General features: G+C 31.4%; 1 protein-coding gene across 3 annotated transcripts in view; it reads left to right on the top strand.

Annotated features, from left to right (window-relative positions):
• Positions 1-14,780, top strand: part of LOC129218079 (pyridoxal phosphate homeostasis protein-like) — a 45,001-nt gene extending 30,221 nt beyond the window's left edge. For all 3 annotated transcript variants that reach the window (XM_054852274.1, XM_054852273.1, XM_054852275.1), the window contains exons 4-7: positions 3,123-3,198; positions 7,824-7,958; positions 10,032-10,300; positions 14,642-14,780. In XM_054852274.1, the coding sequence (XP_054708249.1) occupies positions 3,123-3,198; positions 7,824-7,958; positions 10,032-10,300; positions 14,642-14,707 (546 nt within the window). In that variant the 3' untranslated portion in view covers positions 14,708-14,780. The remainder of the gene's footprint in view (positions 1-3,122; positions 3,199-7,823; positions 7,959-10,031; positions 10,301-14,641) is intronic.
• The last annotated feature ends 7,940 nt before the right edge of the window (positions 14,781-22,720 follow it).

The raw sequence follows: 22,720 nt of genomic DNA, 5'->3' as shown, positions 1-22,720 counted from the left end.
AAAAAATTCATTTTCGGTCATTTTTAAACGGAGTTTGTGGCCGTCGCCCTTGTAGTGACACCGATTTGACAGCTGTAATAGTATCTAAGAAGACCATATAATAGTATAGAACTTAAAAATCCAAGTCATTGTAGGGGCGCTTAAAGCAACAAGAACTTTAAAATCTGCAAATTTGAAAAACACGCAAAAATGTGCCACGCCCCCTAAATTTAAAAATGTAATTTCCCAAAAACGGTAAGGCAGACAAAGCTAATATTTTGCAAACATTACATTCCTGATAAGGAACAAAGTATGTGAAAATAAGAAAAATTAAAAATGTCAACAATCACAAATGCCGTGAACTGCCTGATTCTTACAGACAATGGCTCTTAAAAACTAATGCTTCATTTTGTAAAATTTTGAGGTCCTTAAAATTATTATAGATCTTTAAAGATTCCTTAGAAAGTCCTTATTTTTATTTTCACCAATGGAGTACAAACCCTGAATAAAGTGAAATTTTACATAATAGCAAAAGGAATTCGTTTCAAGAAAATTATTCTTAAAAGCTTTAAAGCTAAATTTTACAATCGTCATGATACAATTTGTTTTGACTTGACTGTCTTTGAATGGCTAAGTTGAAGTTGAAACTTCATGCATTTTGTTGCCAGGGGCGTGTCGAGCCTGTCACTTTTTTTGGGAGGAAGGGAGGTGTGTAAAATTTTCAAACTGCCGACTCTTTCTTTATCTATTTTTCTAATGGTGAGGATGTATCTTTTTTTGTTTGTTTCTTTGTACCCTATGGCGAGAAGGTCCAATAGCATCTACAGACCTGAAATTTGGCGGAAAATTCAAACGTACCCTGGACATCTGCATCTCAGAGCCCGAAGTCAAAATTTTGAATTAGCTTTTTTTAATTAAGATAAAATTTCACTTATTTCGCCTAATTAGGGGGCACCCCCTTCCCCACATTTCTCTCAATCAATTAGAACAGGAGATATAAGTGATTTTAACTGAGCCAATTTTCAATGCTAAACTGAGATTGATTTCAGACTGACTTTTCTGGTAGTGATGTCATCTTCGTCGTTTTGAATTATTTATGTTGTTTAAAATGTCCAAATGTCCCCTAAGTATGCATAAATGTGCCACATGAACAGAGCCGGATTCAGACTTAATGGGACCTTAAGCTGTTTTAGGTATGGGGCCCCTTTGTAGTCCGGACAACCTTTCCTGTCTGTGGTAAAAGACACCTAGTTTTAAGTGTTTTTATTATTTGCATTATTATTATTTTGTCCCACTATGTTTTGTCTCCCCCCCCCCCCCCATGATCGAGAAAGCCTTGCTCTCTTTTTTCTTATTTTGCATTTTTTGAATGTGTTTAGCCTGCTGTCTTTTTGTCCTTAAACGGTAAAGGCTCCCCAATTTTAGAGGGTCTGGGGTTTTCTCCTTTGGATGAAATTTTGAAAAATTAAAAATAAAATTCTGCATTTTGAAGCCTTATTTAAGGGGGATTGGAAACAAAAATATTCTGGAAAAAATCGGCAAACAAAACTTTTTAAAAAGTTATGTTTGCAAATTGAGGTAATATACAGTAGAATTTTTTCTGGGATCGACACACCAATGAAGTAGTTGAGAGGGAGAACGAGGGAGGAGAAAGGATAAAACATACTTGCTCACAATACAACAAATACGACGATCAATTAAATATAAAATGATCAATAGTAAAATGATCAATAGTAAAAATTAAAAGATATACTGGCCATTTAAACAATTCATAATTTATATGCCTAGTAAGAAATAAAATTGAAGTATACTTTGATGAACACACATTGAAGCTCCCACTGAATTTAACATATTTCGGCATTTCCTCCCTACCAACTCTAATTTGTTAGAAATTTTAAAATTCAAGGTTTATAGCCACGCTTTTCCAAATTTTCAAACACTTAAAAATGAAGTTGATTTTTTCAAGAATTTTCATTTTTTAGGGATGAGTCATGGAATTGTTTGAGAGTTAAGCGCCCCCAGCAAAATGGGAGGCCCTAAGCTACAGCTTGTTCAGCTTATACGCAAATCCGGTCCTGCACATGGGCTTTTTTTTGTTAATTTTTACTTTTGTTTAAAAATTTTATCACATCTCCTAATATTTGAGCATGCACATATAAAAAGTTTAAGTGTAAGATAATGCTTAGTAAAAAAAATAAGAAAATAAAATGAAAACGGTTAGATTTTTGTAAATGAAAATGAAAAAAAAAAAAAAAAAAAACGTCTGCACGTGCCCTCCTCTCATTCCTATGTGTATATTTTTCAATTGAGACTTAAAATAACTGAATCAAAAGTTGATGCATTCAGTTTTTGAAATAATTAAAAAAAAAAAATCAATATTTATGACATCTTGATAGGAGCTTTGAAGTAATTAGAGAAAGGACTAACAAAAAGCTGCATTAACTTGCAAAATTTGAATTTTATCATGTTTCTTAAATTTCAACATGAGATCCTTGTGTATTTTTATTCTTCTTAGTACATTTACACTGCATTTTCTGGCTTGTTTGATATCAAACAAATTTGTTTATAATTATAGGTAATTAAACAAATCAGATTTAATACTTATTTTGCAAATATTAGGTTTAATTGCAGAATTAAAACTTCAATGGTTTCTTCACAACCATTTTAACTATCCTTCCTTTATCTGAAAATTTCAATTTGGCTAAAAATGGTCCCGATCCCAATCATTTTGATTAATTAAGGTTCTACTATATTTAAGAATAGTTATTTGCATGATCAGTGTTTCAAGTTGCACATGCTTCATGTAAAATAATTTACCTCTGAAATTCTTGGTTTACTTTCGAAGGCTTAATTTGTTGACTACAAACTTTAATTTCTTGATTAAGTTTCAAAGTTTTTAATTAGTTTGGTACTTTTTTAGTGTAACATAATTATTATTATTATTTTTTTTTTTTTTTTGAATCTCATCAAGCAAAAAATTGACTTCTTGAAGGCATGGAACTCAGTATTTATTTTCACCACTTGTATATTTTTACTCTTTTCAAAATTGCTTTTATACATCAAAATTTAAGGGGCCTTGTCACTTTTGATTTAAATTCCTTGTGTATTTTTATTTTCATGGATGGATCAAATTTGTTTTACAGATTTTAGAATTTTGCCCTGATATTCGATGGCACTTTATTGGGCATCTTCAAAGCAATAAAGTCAACAAATTATTAGGTACGTAATGCTAAATACAATTTATGGATTATTAAGTGTTTTGTAAATATTATGTGCTAATTCATAAGAATAATAAAATGCAATTAAGCGTTAGTAACAGAACAGCTGAGTAGGAAATAATTTTTTACATAAATTATGACTGAGTCGCCATGTAATTTATGTGCAATTTTCTATAATTTTTTTATCCTCTTTTAATTGTAATAGGATGAAAAAGTAAATCCAGGAAAAGAAAATCCAGGTTTTCTAAACTTCTTGTTATTTTGCTATGCTGTTGTAAATCTTCTTTTCTAAAATTATTGTGGCTAAGTACTGAAATATGATGTCTATGAATTCATTAAAGGCTAGATGCTTTACAAGTATGAAATGAGTTGCTGCGTTATGCAATAAACTTATTTTGTGGAAGCGTTATTTGATTGATTATTTGTAACTTAAAGGGCAGTTTGTGCACTGCTTATAAGATTTGTTCATTTTCTAAATATACTAGAATATATTTATTTATGTCATTATTACTATTTTGCCAAAACTCACAATTGATCAAGTCGGTTTAATAAATTAGTCCTGAAGCAAATTCATTGGGTCCTCATGTGAATGTCATATGTCAATATAATTCATTACACATTATATGATCTGCATGCTTTTGTTTTGACTACATATTAAATAAATAGTTTGTTACAAATCAGGAGGTCAAAAAGGTCATGCAAATACCCTGAAAGTTCGTGGAAATCTATTTTTCTCCCTAAAATTTTGATGTAAGCTTGGAACTCATGCATTTCCCCCTGGATGCGAAACAGAATGAAAGTTTTTAATTAGTGGGTCATCTGCAATTGATGTCCTTCTTTAAAGGAGAGAAGGAGTTCATGAAATTATAACAAGGGGATGGAAGGGGTAACAAGAACTGCAACACCACACATTTTGGTTAAAATTGAGATGTTAAAAATGGGCAGATTAAACATGTACTGCTATGTATTCTTTATAATTTCATTTATTTTCCCTTTTGGTTTATTTTTATGGCCAAAAATGCTACTTCTTTAGATGGTTTTGTTTTGAACTTTCATTAAATGTATTCCTAGTTAAGAAATTGAAGTTTAAGTTGAACCTGTTTATGAATATTTTGTTTTCCTGAAGTAAAAGTAAGATTTAAAGCAAAATGTATCAAGTTCTACTCTATTTTTTAAAAAATACTACTGTTTTCAGTTGCTCTTTCATATTGATAATTATTATTGTATGTTAATCATGATTTTTGTTGTGAATATTAGTCGTCAAATTTATAAAGTAAAGTTTCTATTATAATGTATTGAAAAATCATTTCTCTTCAACGTTTAAAATTATTGTTTTTGCAAATGGTCAAAAAGTAAACTAAAATTATTTACCTTGTTTTAAAATGTTTTCCATGTTGCAGCTTCTGTTCCTGTGTAAATTCAAAAACGTTGCAGCTTTTTAAAATATAAAATAACACCAAAAATGGGCAGCATGAATGAATAAGTAACTAAAGCTTGATTGAATATCCTCAGCCATTATTTTTAGGATCTTACTAACAAGGACATTTTAGCATGAGAAAAAGCTTTTCAACACAAGAATCTTTTTCATTGAAAAAATATTTCAATGTAAGATAAGGTAGGAAATATATAACTTATTTTATAATTTCTCTTTTTATCCCCAGAGCTAAATGTTACAACTAGTCCAACATCTGCTTTAGAATTTACATTACCAGTATTGCTTGGTGCATTTAATCCAGGAAGCCACTGTTAAAATTGAATTTTAGCCAATACATCTTGTATCTTCCATAAACTAATAGTAAAGTATAATTTTTATTTATGTTTATTTGTTTCTTTTTTAAATTTAACTATGGAGAAATATTCTGCTGCACGTGGTTGTATAGTTCAATACAAAACAGCAGATTGCAATTTTGCATGATTTAGTTTAAGATATTTATTGTTCTGTTAAACTCATTTTGAGCTATTTGAACTATAATTGAAATTAATGTAAATTTTTTATTTAAAACTTTTAATTATTAATAATATTATAAATTTATTCATGCAAGGGTACTTTTGTACTTAAAATCAAACATAAAGATTAGCACTTGGGATTCTTGACTGAGGGTGAAGCTTCTTTTCTTGCTGTTAGAGGGATAGGAGATGAAATTAATCTCCTAAGTTTAAACTTTAGTGTGTTACATAGTTTGGCGAAATAATTTTCAATTGTGTGGTGAAATGTTGGTTTTTGTCTTTCATTATAATGAAAAACATGTCAAGTGATGGATTTGATAGTCATTCAATTCTCTGAAAACTCAACGTTTAGAGGTAGTTTCAGAAGTAACAAGTGAAAATTATTGAAGAATTGACTGAATTTAAGATGAACCTGGTTATGACACATTATTTGATGGATATTCCTTTGAAAATATGCTTAAAACATATTTTGCTTTGAAATGTATTGCACATAAAGTTTAACGTAAGTACATTTCAAAGTTATGATGAAACAGTGAGCGCCAGGTAATTGAATCAGTGATTAGTTAAGTCAGCCGCTTTAATAAATCAAATTCTCAAAAATAGAGCAAAACCTAGCATTAACATTAAAAAGCTGTCGTATGTGTGGATCAGACAGGCTACTTAAATGAATCAAACACATGTATTAATTAAACATTCCCGCAGGCATATGATGCATCTTTAAAGTATTTTTCTTTTCTTTACTATCTTTTTGTAAAATTAGATTCTCCCCCCCACAGAAAGTGCAAGGAGGGAAAGGCAGAGTGCTGTACGCTTGTAATGAGTTTTCTCAGGAAAATCAAACCAAAACAGTGAGACTGAGAGAGAAGTTGTATGGCACATATTGGGCTTCTGTGCCCTACGCTTTATTACTGGTAGCATTAACATTGGTGCAACAAAATCTGAATTCTGAGGAATATAGAATGTATTATGGCATTGAGTAAAAGATTATCAAGATTTCATCTTGTTTGACTAATATTGACTTATTTTTAATTGTATGTAAGATTCCACATACACTATATGACCAAAAGTATTGGGACACTTTCAAAAATTCACATTTTTACGGATTTCTCGAGAAATAAAAGAAAAATTGCTCTAATTTTTTTTGCGTAAAAGGTTCACTCCAGCTGCCATTTTCCAATACAAATAGAGTCTACTACTCATTTAGGGGACCAAGAATAAATTGAGGAAACAAAAAAAAGTTTTTGATCATTTTTCATTGTAAATAGCTGGGAATAAGCTATACATTTCAGAAATACGTTAAACACCTATCTAGAATATATTTTTATATTTTCGTAAAAGTATCTCGTACACCCCCAGAGATATAAGTATTTCTTTCAAAAATGCAAATTTTTCTTCAAGGTTTTTGGCTCATATCACGCTGAGTTTTCTGTCAAACTTTACTAAACTGTCAGATTATTTGACAGCATATTAGAGAAACATAATAATTAATTGAAAATTTAATGAAATATGAACATTTAAAGCTATTAATTTTTCACTGTGCATGCCCGAAAGATAGCAATTTATAACCTTCATAATCAAAAGCCCAGATATATCCTACATGTCATAAAAAAATTTCATCTTGTTATCTTTAAAATCTAAAAAGTAATCAGCAATCTTCTTGGATAGGCTACAAATGGTAAGGGGTTGTTTGCAAACTGGCAACACTCTCCTGCTATCGTTGCAGAGTGATTTATGATAAGAAAGGAATATTTGCGAACAATCCTTGGCGATTTGTCGTCTAGCCAAGAATTACTAAAATTTGGCTCATTAGATCCCTGATAACTTTTTAAATTTAAAAGATATTGAGGTGGAATTTTTTTATTGGTTGTAGGATATGTCTGAGCTTTGGATTATAAATGTTATAAATTGCTATCTTTTGCGCATGCACAGTGAGAAATTACTTGCTTTAAACATTCATATTTAATTAAATTTTTAATATTTTAACTTCAAATTTTATTATCTTTCTCTAATATGCTGTCAAATATTCTGAAAATTTAGTAATGTTTGATGGAAAACTCTGCTTTATATGAGCCGAAAACCTTAAAAAAAACTGCATTTTTGAAAGAAATGCTTATATCTCCGTGGGTATAAGATATACTTTTACGAAAATATAAAAATAAATTTTTGATACATTTTTAACGGATTTTCTGAAATTTATAGCTTACTCTCAGCTGTTTACAATGAAAAATGATCAAAAACCTGTTTTTGTTTCCACAATTTGTTGTTGAGTCCCCTAAATGAATAGCAGACTTAATTGTTATTTGAAAATGACAGCTAAAGTATATTTTTTATGTGAAAAAAATTACAGAGCAATTGGTCTTTTATTTCTCAAGAAATCTGTAAAAATGTGAATTTTTGAAAGTCCCAATACTTTTGGTCATATAGTGTATATAACCACATATAAAAACTAATTTTTGGTTTACTAAATTAACACTTTATTGAATCAAAACTGTAAATAACAAACTTAATTGGTATAAACAGCTATCACTTTAGTAGGAATTCTTATTCATCAGAATAAAACATTTATGTATTTACTTTTTCTTGATTAAGATAATGATGTTTTTTGAATGGTGATTATTTTCTTGAACAACTTGGCTTGCATTGTTTTTGTTTTAAAATAAAGATTTTTTCCCCCTGTAGGTGTACCAAACTTACATTGTGTACATTCCGTTCATTCTTCTAAATTAGCTAATCTTCTTGATCGTGCATGGGGAGCTTTGCACAAGGAGGAACCATTGAAAATAATGATTGAAGTAAATGTCAGCCGCGAACCGAGTAAGTCACCTGTGTTAATATAATGAAGTACTTTTTCTGGTACCATCTCTAAACAGGTACAAAAACTGTAAAAGTATGAAAATAAAATAAAATCATTATTCATGGATGCACACCTTTTTATTAAAGGAGGCGGTGATCTGTGCTGTTTTGAGTGTTAAGACTAGATTAGATTTTTTTGTGGCCTAGAGCAGTATAGAGGTCTTTTTCTTTTGTACTGTTAAGTGAAAACTTGATGCATGGAGACAAACCTTTCAAAATGACCATATTGAATAAAAAGCTTTTGAAATTCAAATTATTTGAGAACTGTAACGTAATTACGTTCCTAAACCATGCTCAGATGAACATGACACTGACTCCTCTGTTCTCTATTCAGTATTGAGTTGACGTAAAACATAAAAGATAGTCTCTTCTGCATTTTTCAGGGGTAAACAAGGTTTGTATGGGTCATGGAAATCCTGAAAAATCATGGAAAAAAGTAACAAATATCAGACCCGGAAAAGTCATGGAAAACAAATATTTCCATTAAAGGTCATGGAAATTTATTTAAAGTCATGGAAAAATGTTTTGGGCAATAAGAAAATTACAATAACTAAAAGAGCGCTGGAAATATTGAGTGATTTAGTAATATTGGCATATGAATTGAACGATCTCGATAACAAATCCGATTTTCTTAATCCAATTTCATCCACTTCTGTACAGCCGCTCGCCTTTTTTTGTAATGTGATTTTACTGCTGGAGCATCATTAATTTTAAATTCACCATTATTTTCAGCACTTCTTACATTTTATATTCTGTAGTAGTAGACATGCACGTTTTTGATTTTGCCATTCCTCCTGAAAAAGTGTAATTCAATTCATTTCAACTACTTGTAAAAAATTCATTGTTAAATTTAATATTTTGAAGGCTTAGAAAATGAAGACTTTGGTCAGGCAATAGAACAGAAATAGTGGAATTCTAATACTCGAAAACAGAGGTGCCCAACATACAGCTCGCAAAACTGATCCTTGTGGCCACCTGAAATATATCTGGTTTAGAAAAATGAATTTACTAAAAGTGTGGCTTTACTTTAATAAACGAATATGCTATCAAGTAACATGGGTGATTAGATGCATTATTGACACCAAAGGGCATCTTTTTATGAAGTGAATTTCTTATTGGAAACTTAGTAATGACTCATACAATTTTTTGTCCCATTCATTACTATTCTGCCCTATTTATTAAATATTTAGTAGACATTTAAACATCAGTGTATTGCATTCATTATATTTTCACTTTACTTGAATTTACATGATAAAGACGAATAAGAATAATATTTATTAGTTTCTGCAGTGTGCACTGATATTTTTTCAGTCACAAGTAAGTGTTCCCATGAGCTAGTGGCGTTCACATAAAAGTTTTTCTAAAGCTCATTTTCGAAAAATGGCAAGTTTGACATTAAAATAGTACTACATTTTTCGTATAACATTGTCATGAAAATTTTTATGAATTCATGAAAAAGTTTTGGAAAAGTCATGGAAATTTTTTATCCAAATTGAGTAAGAACACTAGGTAAATGTTGAATAACCAGAAAACTAGAAGCAATCCAGGTTTCTTTCACTTTTGCTGGCTTCCACGATGTCAAAAACATTAATATTTCTGTTTGTCAAAAACCTTAAAATGATCTGTTTTCTTTGGCTAAAGCTCTTTCCGTCCTATGTTACACTGCAGTAAATGCAAGGTAGTAAGTCTAGGAGTCATTATAACTGAAAAATGTCCATAGTTTGTCAAAAATGTTGCAACAATTGTGCCAAGATGTTCAAGAAGATAAAAATTCATAGACTACTTTGCCACTGAATGCTGCTCAGGGTGTTCCGTATGGAGACTAGTATCAGTACAGCCCAAGAAGTCAAATGTATTTTTTTTTGCAATTTTCCAACTTTTTTTCTGTTTTTTTTTCATTGTGCTTCTCTAGTTTAAAATTAGTGGTTTAGAACTAAGACCTGTGTTCTGTTTCATAATTTAGTTTTTCTTAATATTTATACTATTAAAAAGTATACATATTGAATATTAAAATTCATAACTTTTTCTCTATAGATAAAGATGGATGTACAGAAGAAGAGGTTTTAGAAATATTCCCACACATATTAGCAAACAACAAGAACTTGAGTATTATAGGTCTTATGTTAATTGGATATGCACACCATGATTTGACTGTTGGACCAAATCCTGATATGGAACGAATGGTTAGCTTAAGAAATGATGTTTGTGAAGTGGTTAGCATGAGAAATGATGCACACAAAGTTAATTTAATTCCCAAGGATATTGGATTAAGCATGGGGATGTCTCATGATTTTGAACATGCGGTAAGGAAAGTATGTTTTATTCAAGTTGAATGGTATTAATTAAAATACTTTTAAATACCTTTTATACCAAAAATACAACTGGAAAAAATCTGTCCCTTCAGTTTTGTGTGAAACGTTTTACACATGCCTTCATATTCAGTATTGACAACCACAAAGTCTTTTATGAGTCATTCTCCTGAAAACGTAACTTTTGAATGTAAACATTTTTCAATTTCGAAACCTTTTGTTTACTTTTTTTTTCATTCTTATATGAAAGTGTTACCTACTCGAAGTAACCATAAACAATAGCCCAGTTATGTTCTAATTATTTTACTCATAAATAAAAAACATTAAAAAATGCCTTGTTCACGGAAATAAAAAAAAAGAAAATAAAAACTTTTAATATTTAAAAATCATGGCCAATTTAATATCAAAGAAGTAATTTTGCAAATGGTGCAAACAATCAGCTATTTTAATGATTAGTGGGAATATAATATTAAGCTCTCTTTATTAAAGTACAGCTTAGTTAGAAGTTTCAAATGTATGTTAAAAAATAGTATTTAGTAAATTTGAAGATATACTGGCAATTTATAATTTCGGTAGAATGCCTAATATGATGTGTTACCCCTCCATCAGTTATTTTCACCTCAGAAATAATGACATTGATAAGGTGAGACATGGAGGTGAGATTCACTGAGGTGAGGATCGTTTCATTAATATAGGCCTAATAGATACATTTTTCATGGATTTATTTTTTTCTTCTTTGCTACAATCTGCACATGTTAAGCATACGAAAACATGTTCACTTATTTTTTTACATTAATTTACATCCCTGAAATTCAAGTTCACGGAGGTGAGAAGTCAGAATAATCACACTAAGTTTTTAAAGCAAAATCTATCTTCTTGTTTTTCGACAAAAATCTCACTACTTCAACTATGGTTCAAAATAAACAAGGGGGCTCCCTTGTATCATGGAAAATAAAATTTGATTTAAAATAAAATTTGAATGACTGCCACCTGTTAATGAGGAATGGCATTTTGTGTTTAGGTAATGGAGGTGAGAATTTATTGTGTGACATGACTACTTGTCCTTCTAAAACGAACTAAAACACAATTTTAAAAAGTTAAATACACTTAAAAAATTAGTATTTGAGACACTTGTGAAAGGAATAATAAATAAATAAGTATATACTTTTAATTAAACAAGTTATTGAGCAGCATAAACAGCCACACAAGGTGTGTGACATGCCACGGAGGTCAGAATTCACATGTTGTGAACCAAAAATGTACTAAAATAAAAATTATTACTAAAAAATTGTTGGAAAATTTAAATAGATATATTTTTGGTGAAATTAAAAATCATTGTTTAATGAATTGTTCCTTAAAGTTTTTTCTTTAAACGGCGTGCGACCGTAAAGTTACACTTTTTGTAGAATGACCCTTATACACACCCAAGGGGAAAATTATTCTGGATCATGTCTTTCTAGAGAAGCTGTAGGTTCAGACCAGTGGTGTTCCCGTAGGGTATATTGCATATACGCCGTATACTCTCAAACATTTTATAGACATATAGCGTATAAGCTTCATAAATTTTCATATTATGACATACTACGTATCTGATCACATACTCATATTGTGCGTAGTGGATTACTGGGAGTATACCCTCAGAAAAATTGATGGGAACATCATTGGTTCCGGCTTTATGTTTATGGCCCATAATGCACAGCAACACAGAAGTGTTGAGGTTAGAGATATGTTGTTCATGAACGAACGTGTCAAAAACAACGAATCCTTAAAATGAATGGATCCATTCATTCACGTAAAAAATGAACGACTGTTCTTTTGAATGGTGAGTAGTTTGGAACATAATGATGGTGCTCTTGTGATAAAATCTCTTTTTATTTTTTTTTTTTGTTCTTTTAATTACATTCATCTTCAAATTTTCAGTTCTCAATCAATCTCAAATTTCCTTCTTCTCAGTGTGGTACAATCTATTCATTTTGAACCTTTTTACTTTCTGCTTTATTCATCAGTTTTCTTTGATCGTTGCTGTTCATTCGCGATCTTCCAATGTATCTGTTTGTAATGTTTAGTGTGACCTGTTTTGGGCTACTTACAAAATGTTTGGACATTCCACTTCCTGTCCCACGCTCCTGCTAAAATCCTCCTCACTCTCTCTGTCGCCCAAATTATTTTAAAAATACATTTTATCACTTTTTTCTTCTATAACATCCCTATCAACAACCATCTATATTGATTTGGCTTTATTTTTAACTTGGTTGGTGACTTCCAAATCACTTATTTAACATTCAATGTTCAGAGATTTTTAAAAAGGAATATTACTATCTAATCCCCCCCCCCATTTTTTTCTTTTTTTTTTCTGTTCTCATTGGTACTGTAGAATAATTTTGAAGCTCCCTAAGATTTAGGCGAGTCTTTTTTTAAAACTAAGTTATCCGATACACCGGCTGAGCTACCGATATATTTGTCGTTACTTTTTTTTTGTTATACATGGCCTATTAGTAATGCTAGATGTATTGCTGTAGCTGGAAAAAATATTTCAAGGAACGCACCTTTTTCTTTTGGGTAGATGTCATGGTTGACAAATGTTTGTTTTGGGGTCAATAAAGGTCAGTTTTGACAACTTACACCAGTTTCGATTTAAAAAGCAGATGTTTAATTAAAAAAGCCTTTGTTTTGAAAGCAGCTTATAGTAAATTGCCTGTAAATACATTAATTCTTTTTAAATGAATGTCATCTTGTCTTTTTTGAAATTCTATTTTGAATTGCTTTAAAGAACATTAGTTCTTTAATTATTTCAATATTTGCTTTATAATACATCAAGAAATGCTTTCACCTTGTTTACTTGCTGACTCGCGACACGTTCTGAAACCTGTGAGGCTCCTTTTAGGGTATGTTGCTCCCACCCACTGATGAAGAAGCAGCTTAATTGTGCTTTAATGAGCATTTTACATCTGACCCCATATAAAATATTTTTTATTAATTTTTCATAGACGTATTTTCTTATTTTTAGATAGTTTTTGTTATTTTTCCTTTGAAGAATATTACTGATCTAAGGAACATTTCGAATGTACGTGAGTATGTTGTACAGAGAAATCACCTGCAACTTTTATAAATGAACGAAATCGTTCAAATGAACGAGTTAAATGAAGGGATCAGTAGAATGAATGGATCATTAAAAGGAATAAGACATTGCCCACCTCTAGTTGAGGTATCAGGCACGGTTCAGAGGGAAAATATTCTCCGTATGCACAGGTCTGCTTACTCTCCTGACCTAAATCCAGTTGAGTACACCTTGGATGCTCTTGGCAGATGTGTTTCACAAAGAACCATCCTTCCTCAAATGGTGCAATAGCTCAAAATCACTTTGAGAGAGAAGTGAGATATATCTCCCGAAGACTCCTCTGAGGTTTAATGGAGAGCATGAAGAACAAATGCAAAATGTGCATTAGTGTCCAAGGTCAGCACACATCTTACTAAGGTACTTGTGTCTGCACCGTTGTAATCTGAAGATCAATTTTTTGTGGCTGTTTGGAAATCATCCAAGTAACATCTGGTTTTATTTTTTAAGTTTTAATTCTTTAAAATGGCGATATCTACCATTTTAGCATATCCACCCTATCAGACACCTACTCAGTTCCATTTCTTCAATCGTTGTCTGTTCTTAATTATTCAGAAAATGTAACTTCCTTAGCAGTTGTTTAGCAGAAAAGTAAAAGTATGTAAAAAGCATGATTTGAATTAAAAAAAAGTAATAAAATTTTAGAACAAGTGCTCTAAGGTGTATACCTCAAATGCTTCTCGAAAATTTTCATATATATATTACATTCTTGAGGTGTGGAGTCTGAAATAGTCGTTAAAAGTTTTACATTTTATGTTTTGCTCTACAAAATGAAACATGGGTGGAGACACTATAGATGTTTACCCACACATCATTTTGCTTGGGTACATGTATAAACGTAAGCTTGTTACAATGTTTCATAAAATAATTAATTTAAATGGTATTTAGCACACATCCTGATCACTTGAAGAAAACATTGTTTGATATTCTTTTAAAGTCCTCTGTTTCACGAGCATAATGGTAAAAATTGTTTTTCAATTTTCAAAACCATTTTACTTTTCTTCCCCTAGAACAGAATTGTGAAATGTGTACTTGGTTGTGCGCATTTATGTTGATCTCTTTGGCATATTATTTGAAAATGCTCTTTTCTTAAGCAATTTATGAACATCTGTAATCAATTAAATATTAAAATTTCTTTCTCTAAAACTTATGTTATATGTTCCAGTGAAAGTCATCATATATTATTAATGTTAACAATTTTTAACTTTGTATGTTCTTAGATAACACTTGGGAGCACATATGTTCGAGTTGGAACTCTTATATTTGGAGACCGAAAAAAAGAGTAAATGAGATTGTGAAGATAAAAAAGTTGCATCTATTGTTAAAAAAAAAATTATGACAAATTGAAAAATAAATACGTTTAGCATCATAATTGCAATGCTATTTGTTTCTCTCTTTCAATCATCATTTTGCATTCAAAACCAAACACAGCCAGTCATAACTAGTTTTAAGTAAATGAGTAAAATTTTTATGAAAGATTTCCATTTGACTAAGGGCAATCCGGAAAAATTCTATTACATATTTTTAAATAATGGGCTTTTAAAATTACCATTATACTCTGACCATCAGGAGTTGGCACATGGCTATGCCAAGATGAGGCTATGCACAAGGCTACGCCATCAATGGAATGGTACTAAAAATACTGTAAAAAGGTTTTGAGTGCTGCCTTTTAGTCTCCCAAAAGTAGGTTGTAGTCGCCACATTTTTAGAAAATGCAATGAATAAAGTAGTTGTAGAAGGAAATATTGCTATGTTAGTTTGCACAAAACTGCAAATGTAGTTAACTACAGAAAAAATAGTTTTTCCGATCGTTGTCTTGGACCGATCTAGCAGGGCCTAGAGCCTGTTGCTAGGTGTCGCTTAATTTTTTGTATAAGATGAATAAAGCAATTTTTGGGGCATTTATTTTTCTGTACAGGTATCCTGTATTAGGTCATAATAAACCCCAAAGCAGGATTTTTTTCCTATACTTTTTTTTTCTTTTACTTAGTGTAAAAGTTTATTGTAAAGCATTATAGCAAAGATATTTTCTGTTTGATTGTTAAAACACAAAGCATGCAAAAAAAAAAAAAAAAAAAAAAAAAAAAAAAAAAAAAGAAAAAAGAAAATATAGATGCACATGCTCAGAAATAAAAGTAGGAAAAAAGACATTTGACTGCGGAAAATACAAGCACTAAGTTAGAATCTACTTTCAACTTAAAACAGATTTCAAGAACATAAATCTTCATTTTGGCACCAAAAAGATACTTTCTGCATAGGGGTCATTCCATGTCAAGTGATCCAAAATTTGGGAAATTTTTTCCCTCACCCTTTTGTATTTCTTTGAAATTTGGCTCATCGATTGTACCCTTCGAGGTAATCAAAAGTCCAAATTTTTAGATTTTTATCTCTATTATTTTTTTATTTATGACACTTTGATTTTTCGAAAAACCCTCTTTTTTTCATGGATGTTTGAACATAAAATGGACGATAACTCAGCACCAAATATAGATAGAAAGATTTGGTAAAAAGCATTTTAAAGTACATTAGTTGCTGTTTAATTGGATATGCAACATGACTAATTTCAGAAAATTTTTAATTTTTAAAAAATGAAATTTAAAATTTAAATTTAAATTTCTCAGAAAAGGTATAATGAATTTTTTTTAAAAAAATCTCAAAAATTTGTGTGTATTTTATCTTTATTTGTGCAAAGTTTCAAGTTGGGATCTCAATGGGATCATATTTTTATGAATTTTTAAATAAAATTTGACTTATGAAATAATGACATTTTTCAGATTCTAACTAGTTAAATATGGGGTTTTCTTACTGGGGATGGTCTAGTAAGTAGTAATTGATCATGATTATGCTTAAAATGAGCTGACATGAATTTGTAGATTGGTACGCCCCCCCCCCCCCCTCCCACCACTTTTATTTATTTTTTTCAAAACCTTTTGAAAATTAAAATTAAATAAATAAATAAATAAAACAAAATAAATAGTAAACTTATTAAAAGTTGGTAAATAATCTTCTTTCAAGCAAGAAAAAGCCTCCCCCCCCAGCACCACCACTTTTATTTTTTTTTTCAAAACTATTTTCAAAACGCAAAAAATAAATAAATTAATAAAATAAAACAAAATGAATAGAAAGCATATAAAAAGCTGGTAAATGTTCTTCTTTAAAGCAAGACGAAGTACATCCCCCCCACCCACACATACGATTAACACTATAATAGTATCACGCCTCACCTGATGCTTTTTTTTCGGACCAAGTGTTTCTTTTTCAATCCGAACTTCACAAAATTTACTTGATTAATTCACTATCTGATAAGGAAAGTTATGATTCATTTCATCCCCTACCCCTGCGCCAACTTTCAATTTTGGAGGGAGGAAAGAAATAGTTTACCCCAAGATCATAGCAAAATAGGAGTGTTTCCCCCCATTTTGTTTCATTCTTTTCACACTAAACTAAAAATCAATCTAAGTATCAGATCATATGTATCTCCGCATAAAACTGTCTTTCTACAACATTTGGAGTGTGGCGGTCTTCTTTTCTTTAATGTTAGTTTTCTTTTTAGTTTCAGTTGTAAAGGAGAACAATGCAGCGAGATCTATTTATGCATATATTAAAAGCAGTTATAGATCAAACAAATTTTGCAAGTTTGAAAATAACCTTCCATGTTGTTAAGCTTCATTCCAGATTGCTCTTCCCCCTCCCCCTATCGTCCAACTTTTCAAAAGAAAAAAAAAAGCTGCAAATGAGTGGTTCTATTTGTCTGTTAAAGTTTTTCTGACTTTTAGTTTTTATGACCCCCCCCCCCCCATTTATAAGCCTTAGTCACTGCTGATGTTTAGCAGCGTGCATCCCAGTTTATTATGATTATAACTCTTACGTGCCACTTTTTTTTTGTAATACAGTTTTGAAAAAAAAAGATAAAAAGTGGTTGTGTGGCAGGGGGGGGGGGGGGGTACCAATCTACAAATTCTTGTAAGCTCATTTCAAGCATAGTCATGATCAATTACTACTTACTAGACCATCCTTAGTAAGAGAACCCTATATTTAACTAGTTAGAATCTGAAAAATGTCATAATTTCATAAGTCAAATTTTATTTAAAAATTCATAAAAATATGATCCCATTGAGATCCCAACTTGAAACTTTGCACAAATGAAGATAAAATACACACAAATTTTTGAGAATTTTTAAAAAAAAATTCATTATACCTTTTCTGAGAAATTAAAATTTAAAATTTAAATTTCATTTTTTAAAAATTAAAAATTTTCTGAAATTAGTCATGTTGCATATCCAATTAAACAGCAACTAATGTACTTTAAAATGCTTTTTACCAAATCTTTCTATCTATATTTGGTGCTGAGTTATCGTCCATTTTATGTTCAAACATCCATGAAAAAAAGAGGGTTTTTCGAAAAATCAAAGTGTCATAAATAAAAAAATAATCGAGATAAAAATTTAAAAATTTGGACTTTTGATTACCTCAAAAGGTGCAATTGATGAGCCAAATTTCAAAGAAATACAAAAAGGTGAGGGGAAAAACTTTGGATCACTTGACATGGAGACCCATAGATGAAATCCATGTACCTTTTTTTGAATTAAGAAAGTTAGGTATACAATTTTTTGGGCCTGAAGTTCTATCATAGCTTTGATGTATGATTTTTCAATTACAAAACCTCTCTTAATCTAACATTAAACTTTTGATTATTCTTTAGAAAAATACTTCGTTTCATTTTGTCGACGCATTTTTCATTCCTATTTTGTTTTTCTGTTATCATTTGTAGTAATGTGGGATAAGATCATGTATTATGCTTTAATTTTTGAACTTAGTTCTTAACAATTCATAAATATTAAATGGTGTAAATCATGAGCCAATGCATCTAAAAAATCATAATTTCTTCTTTTAAAAGATTCTGTAGCCTCCTCATTACATACAACATATCGTCGCCTCAGAGCAACAGCAAGACATCTTTAAAAAAAAAAAAAATGAGTTTTTGGTCCTGTTAATATTACTTAATGTGCCTTTATTTAGTGGAATGTTTGAAATTTGTTTTGATCTTCAAATCTTTTCTGTACAAAGAAGTTCCAAAATTCATCTTAGTTTAAGGCAACACTAGGATAAATCAGAAATCCTTCTGTTTCACTAATATGCGAGCACCAAAATATTAAATGTGCTACTGTTACTCTAACGTATTGTCACACACTAACTTTAGTTTATTTTTTTTTCTTCATAATTCAATAGTTCTTCTGCAACAGGGTGGTGATAATCTAAAATTAATAAATGTTGTGTTTGACTATCTATGTCATCGCTACTACTGGTGAACAACAGAAAACTGAGCCAATGAACCAGGTATCGATAGATTTGTAATTTTCTTGGCTGCGTGTTTAGCTATGTGGCGTAGCTGTGCAACTTTAATTAACGGAGATATTAATTAAACATGATTAAAAACCTGACATTCTCTCCTATCGGTTCTTCGTTCGGAAGAATTTTCCCATTTTCCGTAACACTTTTCCCCAATAATATTCCCCATCAATCTGCAAGGAGCTAAGCGTTCGTAATATCTCGCTTTTTTTCTTCTTAAAGCGGATGTTATTGAATAGTTCAGAATCAAATGATTCTAGAGCTGAGCCGCAAAAAAAAAATTAACACACTGTTTATTAATTAATGTACCGACGCAGGCAATGTTATTTTTTATGCGATATTTTTTTCATCTTTTCCTTTGAAGGAATAATTTACGCATTGAAAACGTCATTTGAATTTTTTTTTGCTAATCGAAGCCAAAGGTGCTATACTTTAGAACTTCGGAAGGACAGAGTTGTACACCAACCCCTAGACCATTGATCTAAGCACCAACCAACCGGAGACGGATTGTGTCAGCCGCCTAATTGTATCACAAAAATCGAACGTAAAACCACTCATTGCCCCTCATTCCAGTTATGACCACCCCTGCACCATTTACGGGGTTGCCAACATCCAATTTCGTTTTTTTCGAGCCAATACCTTTCAGGAAAACTAATTCTCGTAATTGTATCACAAAAGTTGAACGGAAAACCACTTGCCCCCCCCCCTAACACACTTATAATGCCTCCCCTGCCGCCTACTCCATTTTCGGAGTTGGCAACTTTCAAATTTGTTTTCCTCGTGTCAATACCTTTCAGAAAAACTACCATAATTATATCACAAAAATTGAATAGAAAACCACTTGCCCCCCAGCACAGTTATAACTGCCCCCCTGCACCATTTTCGGGGTTGACATACCCCGAAAGTTGGTTTAAGCATCCAAATTTGTTTTCCTCATGTTAATACCTTTCAGAAAAACTAACTCCCATAATTGTATCACAAAAATCGCACAGGAAACCATTTGCTCCCAGAATATTGGTGCAAATACAAGCTCGGATTGCAAATGACTGATTTCGGCTCCTTCATCCTAAAGTCAATCTGACTCCAATTCCAGAGGAAAAATGACCGACTCTTCCCCTGAATCCGATTCTAGAAATTTTATGGCCTCCGACTATGATTCCCCAAGCGCTATCAGAGTTGTGGACATTAAGAGGAAAAAAAACTCCATATCCGCAGTTCTGTTTTTTTATTATGAAATAATGATTGCTGATCTGATTTGTTGATATTTTCATTCCAAAGCTTTACTTTATTCTTTTTATTTTTGGATACGGGAAGTAAAGGAAAATTCGGAGTCCTTTATGTTTCAATAGAAAGAGCTGAGCAGAAGATAATTATTATTTTAATTTATTTATTATTATTATTATTAGTAGTATTTTATGATGAAAATTATCGATTAAAGTGGACATTTTATTATTTTTTATTTATTTTCTAAAGTATATTTATTCCTTCGTCATGGTTACAAATCATATGCGTTCATTCAAGGCTCAACTCCAGCAGATTTTACATTAAAAAACGGGTTTTCTTGTCCAAAAAATGAATTTTTTTCTTCAGGAAAAACACTTTTACAGATGAACTTCATAGCAAAACTTCATCTAAATACAGAATTTCCAAATAACTAATTTCCACCGTTGAAGATTGATGAAGAGTAAAAATACCATAATCTCTCTTATACACTAAATATAATTCTTATGACAGGTGTACGTTTAAAAATTGGCATAATGATCATGACATCTTTATTACCGCAGTCTAATTACCATTTCTTTTTTAATGGATATGCCTTGTATTACCTAATCTATAAAACTATTAGTCATAATATGATGGGTGCTAAGTTCTTTTCCATTCCATTCATTTGTAGAATCAAGAAATACATTGACTTGGGGTCTTATTACAAATCATGATTGCGGAAAACATAATTTGAATTCCAGACGTTAAAATTCAAATGAACGCCTGAATAGATAATGCTGAATGTTTTTCGTTTTTTTTTTTTTTTTTTTGATGAGCTTGTTATTGTTTTTTTTTTCTTTTTGAAAACTGCTTTTTATGGAAAAATATAAATTAGCTGCATTGTTTAAAAGGTGCTACTACTTTAATTTTTCGTTCATTCATTTTTTTACGCATCTATTTCATCAAACTAGCGAGGAATTTTTTTTTTAGAAATCAGCATAAAATTTTTAAAATGTATGCCTCTTATAACTTGCAGTATTAGATAAGTTAGGGAACATTGATTAGATACTAGAAAGTCAATTATTTCTACGGGAAAGTAGGCTCATTTAGTTCTGTTAGGAACTTCTTGTTCAAAATTGATATTCAAAAACGAAATGGTTATATTCGATTTTGTGAAGAAGGGGGTTCGGGGGCTCAACCGGAAACTTTTAAAAATTGTCGCTCCGAAACCGCTGTTTCAGTTGATTTGCGGTGAAGTTAAGGGAAAGAGAGATTTCGAATCCGACCCTCGGGAAATTTTTTCTAATTTGTATCGTCTTAAAGAGGTATTCTAGACAGCATTTGCTAATGTTAGGAGAGGGGGGATTTTTCCCGAATCTTTTCGACGTTGTAACTGTAAAAACAGTTTAGACGAGTTTTGGTGATGTTAATGGCAGAAAAGAGATTCCGGGGCGAACTCACTTAAATTATTTGAAAATGGAATCTTAAAAACCCGATTGCTGGTCATCTTTTGTATGTTAAAGGGACCTTCAATGGGTGGTATCAAGAGGTTTGTGCGCCTACTTACCTTTCCGCCACATCACCCTACCTTTTAATGATCAAGCGATAAGCGATACGCCTTAGGTTTTCATGAGCGGTTGCCAATAATATTTTCGGGGTTGAAACCCTAAAAACGAACTTTTAGACGATCTTTGGTAACATTAAGGGGAGGTTGGGTTCGATTAACTCTAAAACTTTTCCAAATTAAAATCCTAACAACCAAAATTTAACTGTAGGCGATCTTTAATGATGGGGTGTGGCGTTTCTTGTTGGTTTGTGTAGGGGCACCCCCCGGGAAGTTTTTCAAAATTGGAGTCTTGGATACGTAATTGTAGGCCATCTTTGATGGCGATAGGTGATAGGGGAAGGCGCGAAGGATGGGGTTCGGCAACTCTTCCAAAGTCAAAGTTTCAAAAGCCTGCTTATATTCTGCATTTGGTGGCGTAAAATGAAGGGATAAGGATCGCGATTCTCCCTCCCTCCCTCTTTCTCGGAGTTCATATCTTTTATATTAAAATAAATTATTGATAAAAATGCTGTGAAAAACCCTCCCCAATTTTTCTTTTCCAAAATCATTTTAATGCTTTGGGTTTTTAATAATGACATTTTTTTTTTCTAGCCTGATATTTTTATTAGTTTGAAATACAAGTCTTTGTGGCTCCAGGCAAGAAACGCTTTACATTTTGCACTAATATGGTCCTTTTCAGTGACACCTTACCAAGAAACCACACGATCAAGGAAATTCGAAAAAAATCCAAATGGGTATCATTTGGAAGAGCATCGTTAAATATGTTTATGGCATAAAAATGCTCTCGCGGCTCCGTCATGGAAATATGAGGTGGTAAAGTCTGCCGAAATTTTAAGTAAAGTAGCCAATTTCAGCGAATTTCGTTCGTAAATGGGATGTTCGGCACGAATTCAACATCTGCATCGAACAAGACATCTCATTTCATTGCCATTTTTGGTCTTTACCAATGTGCGTGAAACACGTTTTAAGTAAATTCTTCACTCGGGGTAACTACCGGGGGGGGGGGGGGGAATCGTGGCACAGGCTGCTCCATTACAATTTTTAGGAAGTTGTTTTTACACTGTTAAAATGCAGTAAACTTTTCTATTTAATATTACTGTAAAATGGAGTGTTTACAGTTCAGAAAAAAATAACAGTAACTTGTACCGAAGAAAGTAAACTATTGTAGCATAACTTGTAC

Source organism: Uloborus diversus, chromosome 3 (genome assembly GCF_026930045.1).
Source record: "Uloborus diversus isolate 005 chromosome 3, Udiv.v.3.1, whole genome shotgun sequence".
In the NCBI taxonomy this organism is placed as follows: domain Eukaryota; kingdom Metazoa; phylum Arthropoda; class Arachnida; order Araneae; family Uloboridae; genus Uloborus; species Uloborus diversus.
Note: the sequence above shows the minus strand (reverse complement) of the source record. Positions and strands in the feature narration are given on the sequence as shown.